This window comes from Notothenia coriiceps, unplaced genomic scaffold, assembly GCF_000735185.1.
Source record: "Notothenia coriiceps isolate Sejong01 unplaced genomic scaffold, NC01 NC01_scaffold00018996, whole genome shotgun sequence".
NCBI classification, from domain to species: domain Eukaryota; kingdom Metazoa; phylum Chordata; class Actinopteri; order Perciformes; family Nototheniidae; genus Notothenia; species Notothenia coriiceps.
In genome coordinates, this window is record NW_011351697.1 from 1,327,548 (window position 1) to 1,334,436 (window position 6,889).

Genomic DNA, 6,889 nt, shown 5'->3' on the forward strand with positions numbered 1-6,889 from the left:
AAGTTGGGCTGCAGAGAGTCCATCTCTCCTCGCGTCCACCCTCTCCTCCCTCTCCTCCGTGCCCTGTGCACTGACCCCGAGCGGATGAGTAGCCCGTCTGCACTAATGCCTCGCTGTCGCGTCAAACACAGAGAAAAACTTTACTACACTGAGACAGGAAAGAGGAGGCGGAGAGGGACAGAGGAGGCTGTAGTAAAGAGGGGATCTGTGAGAGAGAAACAAGTATACTAAGGAGGGGAAGAGACTATATCAATCTGCTGATTTGTACTTGTACCGGTGAGGCAAGCGGATAACACATGAGATAACACTTTTTAATAAAGGGCCATTTTAGCCACCTCTGAGCTTTTCTGTAGAGCCACCATGAAAACATCTGATGTCTCTTATACTTTTGTTAATGACAAAATATTTCCTTCAGCCGTACTTTAGTGTTACCGGTAAGTTAACACATTTTAACACGCTAAGGTTATGAACATGGTAACCATTAGCCTCTGGAGAAAACAACCAATATTTGATGGGGTTCCGGTGAGGCAGGCGTATACCGGGCCAAGCCTTTCTATTTGTTGTGCCAATTATTATTTGCAGTCAACTTCTGACCATGTCTCCTACAAAAAAACATACAGAAATTACAAGTTAACTGCACTAGAATTTAAGTTTTAAAATATGTGTTTAACTTTGTAAATTGAAACAAGACAAACCAAGACTGCAAACTAGGAAATGCATACCGCATCTTTTGCTTTTCACTTTCACCAAAGACTGCCTCCATTTAGTGTAAACAGTCAATACTACACTGACTAAAAAAGAAAAGCATTACATTTCTGTGACTTTAATCTTGACCTGTGTCTTAATTTGCATTTATATTATGTAGGTAACTGTTTAATAGAGATTATTGCACAACATATATTCGCACATTATGATATTTTTGCCATAAACTAATAATAACTGATAAATCAGCACAGCCAAATAGGTCTTGTTCTATTCCCAGTAATGGAAAGAAATGAAATCCCTGTTTAGTCTGTTGTGTTTCACACCATCCCTCCCTTCTCCTTGTCTTTTATGTTCTCCTCTCTATTTCCCAGCTCCTCCTGCTCCTCCTCTCAGTTAGTTAGTGGTGGTTAAGTGGAGGGGAAGTGAATGGGATTGATGGTGTTAGCATCTGAGCTGTTTATGATGATGATAAATGTGTGTGTGCAGGGGGCAGGGAGGAGGTGGGTGTCGATGCAGGAGTGTGTGTATGTACGTATGATGATGATGATGAATGGAGGGCTCCATTTTCACGCACTCCCAATGTCTACTGCGTGCAAACATAGAGAAATGATTCGGGCTGACACACTGTCATGTAGTCTAATGCAGTTATATATCCTATCCACCAGATGACAGACAGAGGAAGGAGGGGGGAGATGGTGGTAACGAGAGAAGGGGGAGTTGGTAAATTAATAGATGTCAGCGGATAGAAAATGAGGGAAAAAAAACAAAAGAAAGAGGGACTCCAAAATGTGCTTCTGCATTATAATTTCAGTAAAGGTCCTCTATGAAACCAAATAGTTAATTTAAACTTTTCACACTTTTTCATAGCATAACAGGTATAGCAAGTAGAATGAATACTTATTACGTGAATGTTGTTGATTACACCTGTGCTATATCTGCTAAAACATCAGTGTGAAGTGAACATGGCTAAATGATGATGTCTCAGTAAAGCATTATTTATATATTACATTAACGCGTGTTTTTAAGTTATTTCCTAAAGTCAATTAATTTATTTAAAATTTGATTAAAGATTACCACTTTAGTTTTAGTATAAATATAATTCAGATATAAAGATCAGCTCATGTAAAACGTTTTGTTTCTGGATCATGAATCCATTATTCAGTTAGCTGATTGACTGTAGACAAGCAAACATCTGAATAAGAAATGTAAACTTTAAAGCAAGTGTCAGAGCTCCTCCTAGTTTCTTACATTTAATGATAAAAAAAAGGTGACTGAATTTGGGTTTAAAAACGTTGGTTCATACAGGACCAAACATCTGAAGACATAGTTTTGGACAGGTATCAGTGAATATACTGAATATATTGGTTTATGGCAGGTTTAATATAGGACACTAAAAGTTAGGAACTAGCAGAAATAATAGAGCTACAAGCTACAAATATATGTGTGTGTTTGATTACAGGTCGAGACTTAGCCAGCACCACTCTGCCAGGCTACCCTCCTCATGTTCCTCCCACTGGACAGGGCAGCTACTCCACCCCCTCTTTAACTGGCATGGTACCAGGTGAGTGCCACGAAACGCACACCACACATACACTTTCAATGTTCCCGTTTCTCGCCACCAAAAGTTACATTTATTCTGTCATTTCTTGCCACCCATCACTTAGCAGATCTTTAACTACATACATATCTGTTAGAATTCCCGATGGATGTGTGTGTACCTTTAGGAGGTGTACTTAGCTTAGCCACTTCTTCCTTCTTGTCTGTCTACACCATGGCTGACAGTGCTCCCAGGGGGTGGCGTGTGTGTGTGTGTGTGTTTCTTAGCATGTGTGTGTATGTGTGTTTGCGTGGGTGTGTCTCTCTGTGTATCATTAGAAAGCAGCCACAGTAGCACAGCTGTCCCTCCTCAACATTAGTAATTTGTTTTTAATGAGAATCACCAGTGACCCACGACTAATTCATTCATTCCCTTCCACTCCGCCTTCTACGCTGCTTTTGTGTTTCAATCCTGGATCGACATTCTTCTTCTGTCTCTCCTCCTTTTCTCTCCCTCTCTCCTCCTCTCTCTTTTCTCTCTCTCTCTTTCTCAAAGTGCATTGCAGTGGTGGTCAAGGTTTAGTATACTGAAGATAATAAAACGGTAAAACACAAAGCAACAGAGGCAGTGAGACAAAGTCAAAATGATGTTGTTTACAAGTTCTTGTCTCAGTGTATTCCCAATCATTCACTGTAACACACACACACACACTCCTAGGCTGACAAGCACACAAACACAAACACACTCTCACACACACACACACACACACACACACACACACACACACACACACACACACACACACACATACACACACAGAGTATAGGTGAATAGAGATCACAAACTCCACTAGATGTTTGGGTGAACACATGGTGGATAAAAGTTAAGCTTGTTTTGTATCCCTCAAAAAATTCTGATATATGAAGTTAATAAAAAAAGAGGAAAATCCAGATTATCATCAAAAACTCAAAATATCGCAAAAAGTGTATACAACTAATGCAGCAGAAGAAAAACCATCAGACTTTTGTAGATTCATTAGAACATTATAAACTTCCTTAAATTGATACATGATATAAACATAAATGCCATATTTCCCCAACATTTGACTGGTGCTTGGTAACTTGAATTAAATGTTATTGTTGTTCGCCTAAAATGGTTTAATAGTACCCGTTTGGAGGAATAGTGCCATCAAGTTTTAAAGAAATTCAGGATATTCAGTTAGAAATTACCAAAAATAAGGAAGGAACCTTGACTATAGTGGCCACAGAGCACATCATATAATTATTTCATAATGCTCAATTCTGGTCTACAATTGTTCTTTCCACAAATGTTGACTTTTATAGAATGAAAAGCACAAGAGTGACTTATATTGTTTTCAGAAGTTTATTGAAATGTCTTACTGGGAACGAAGCCATAGTACGTGTTATTAGATACATCTTTGAAAAAAGCTATAATAATTCAAGATGTATATTAGGGATCTACTTTTCTTATAAAGCCATATTGCATTGACGAGAATAATAAGTCATGTATAATTAATTACACAAATGTATCCAACATTACTATGTGTGATCTGCTGTCTGTAGCACAGACACTGTGGTCGAATCTACAGTTGAAATCGAAGCTCTGTTATCTCATTAGGAGCATTATTGTTTCACTTTGTTCTCACATAACGTGCTAAACCATGTGCTACATGTGTGGTCTGTTTTTTTATACGACTGGACGTTGTGTTTCACAATTCATATTGAAAGTATTGTATCACGTTTCACTGAAGCGTCCACTAAGCATTGTGTGGCTCCGCGTCACGTTTGGCTTGTGTGTTTTATCTGCAGTGTTCCTGTGGCAGAGGTCTGAGCGGTTGGCTCTGTGGTCTAATTAACAGCATTGCTAATCACAGCTTCCATTAGAGCAGCCCCCGCTGGATAATGACACACACACACAGCACGGGGCGACAGGGGGGAACAGCATGAACTGACATGGACACACAAATACAGACACAAACACACAATAATGCAAGCTTCTCACACACAATCTCCCATATGCTTGTCGGTACAAACATTTGTACACAGAAGGAAAAATACATAAACAAGACCCACAATCACACAGCTATGTCATGTTGACTTTGTCGTTATACTGTATCTTTCTCTTAGTACGGGTGAATATGTTACATTATGCAGTAATAAGAAGGTGTTTTATAGGCCTGATAAAAAATAAGAAAACAATGTTTTTGCTGCCCAAAAAAACCCTATCAGGAAAGATCAATAAAGTCAAATGTCTGCTGCCAAAAAAAGTCAGGTAGGTTTTTGTGATATTATGTACTTGATTAATAAGATCATATCACATCTAATAATATCATATATGAACCTTTTTGCAGGAAACCTTTTATGTGTGCTGTAACCTTACAAGCATAGAAGTGGCAGCTGTGCAACTGATGGGAACACTGGAAGGCGGGATCATGTTATGTGTGTGTGTCGGCAGGAGGAGTGTGTGAGGGTAATGCCCTGTGATGACCTCTGCCCCCAGCCAAAGCGAGGGGAAGTGGGGGGAGGCTGGGGGCAAAATGTAGATGAATGGGAGTGAATGGAAGAACTTGACTTGTGGGGCCAAAAGGGGACTATTGTATCTTAACCTATTCTCTTACATAGCCTCTCTGTCTGTGTGTGTGTGTGTGTGTGTGTGTGTGTGTGTGTGTGTGTGTGTGTGTGTGTGTGTGTGTGTGTGTGTGTGTGTGTGTGTGTGTGTGTACATGCACGCTCATTTAAAATAGGTACAGGTGTGCATGTTAAAGGAATCACCTTGAATAAAAAGTATTTTCAGTTTTATTGAAGATAAATCACAAGTGTACATGTATATAAAAAGTGTCGTTTGCATGAACAAGAAAGATTTACCCAGAATGCCAAGATGACCTCTCACCCCCTTGTGCATCCACTGTGACATGCAGCAGCTTAGCAGATAAAAGATGCTGGGTGTGAGCAAAAGATGGAGGATGGAGGAGAGGAAGGAGGGGAGCTCCGCCCTTAACTTAAGAGTTTCTCTCAGTGCCTCCCGCCCCCCAAAACTTTGATCTCTGGAGTTTGTCACACACACAAACAAAAACACAAACACAAACACAAACACAAACACAAACACAAACACACACTGTGGTGTGTGGGGCGTGTGTGTGTGTGTGGTTGTGTGTGTGTGGGTGTGTGTTGTGTGTGGCGTGCTGAGTGTGTGTGTGTGTGTATGTGTGTTGTGTTGTGTGGTGTGTGTGTGTCGTGTTGTGTGGTGTGTGTGTGTGTGTGTGTGTGTGTGTGTGTGTGTGTGTGTGTGTGTGTGTTGTGTTTGTGTGTGTTGTGGTGTGCTGTGTGTGGTTGTCGTGTGTGTTTGTGTACTAGTATATGTGCCACGACCTCGTCACACTCACATACCAGGTCCAGAGACCACTGTCTGGGTTAGTCCCCCTTCTATTTCGCCATACCTACGAAATCGGACCATTGGGTGCCGCTGGGTAAATTAGGGTGGCGGTCAGGGGTACTACCTTAAGTTAACTAGTTAGTACATCGAGACTACCGTGGATAAAGTCGTTCGAATAACGAAAGACGAAGACAGAAGCTGTGTGTGTGTGTGTGTGTTGTTATGTGTGGTGTGTTGACTTACGTGTGACTTTTTCAGACTGGGTAACAGGAGAGTACTGCCTCAGCAGATTGTTTCATGTCTGGCTTCCTATGCTGTCTTCGGTTGGACATTCAAGCTCATCATTTTCGTGTAGAATGAACATTATTAGTTATATGAGGAACTACACACACACACAACCACCACACACACACACACACACACACACAACACACACAACCACCACACACCACACCACACACACACAACACACACACCACACACACACACACACACACACACACACACACACACACCCCACCCACACCCACCCCACCCACCCATCAGAACTATAGGCCCGACCAAGGAGTTAACATAGGTGACCTACCCATTTCTTTGCCGTAACTGGCAATCTGCCCAATTTAGGATGAAAGTACAAAACCTATGGCACCGCGTCCGTGTGTGTGGTTGTGTTGTGTGTGTGTGTGTGTGTCGCGGTGTGTGTGTGTGTCGTGTCGTGTCGTCGTCGTGTTGTGTTGTGTGTGTGTGTGTGTGGTTGTGTGTGTCGTCGTGTCGTGGTGTGTGTGTGTGTTTTGTGTGTCGGACGGAGATGGAGACACTCAGTCAGACGTCTTCCCTTCGCCGAAGAGGAAGGGAGAAAAAGCCTCCGTTCTTGTTTTGTTTGTTACTCCGGATAACAAGAGGAAAAAGCGGACGAGAGAAAGGTGGGAAGGTGATAGATAGAGGATTACGAGAGAGAGAGACGGGCGGGGAGATAGGGAGTCGGCAGAGGGAGACTGATCCGGACATCACCGGAAATAAAGCTGGTTGTCGTTCTTGTCACTTAATAGATTTAGGTTTATTGGACGACTCTTAATCAACAGTCCAACAGGTGGAGCAAAACGCACAAAGTCACCCGTACAAAACACACGTCCTCTTCACAACACACACACACACACACACACACACACACACACACACACACACACACACCACACACACACACACACACACCACACACACACACACCACACACACACACACACACACACCACA

The 6,889-nt window shown here is 41.9% G+C and overlaps 1 protein-coding gene across 1 annotated transcript in view; it reads left to right on the plus strand.

Annotated features, from left to right (window-relative positions):
* LOC104951419 (paired box protein Pax-5-like) overlaps positions 1 to 6,889 on the plus strand; it is a 31,342-nt gene that overhangs the window by 1,768 nt on the left and 22,685 nt on the right. Inside the window, exon 2 of the mRNA XM_010778063.1 lies at positions 2,165 to 2,266. Coding sequence (XP_010776365.1) covers positions 2,165 to 2,266 — 102 coding nt within the window. The remainder of the gene's footprint in view (positions 1 to 2,164; positions 2,267 to 6,889) is intronic.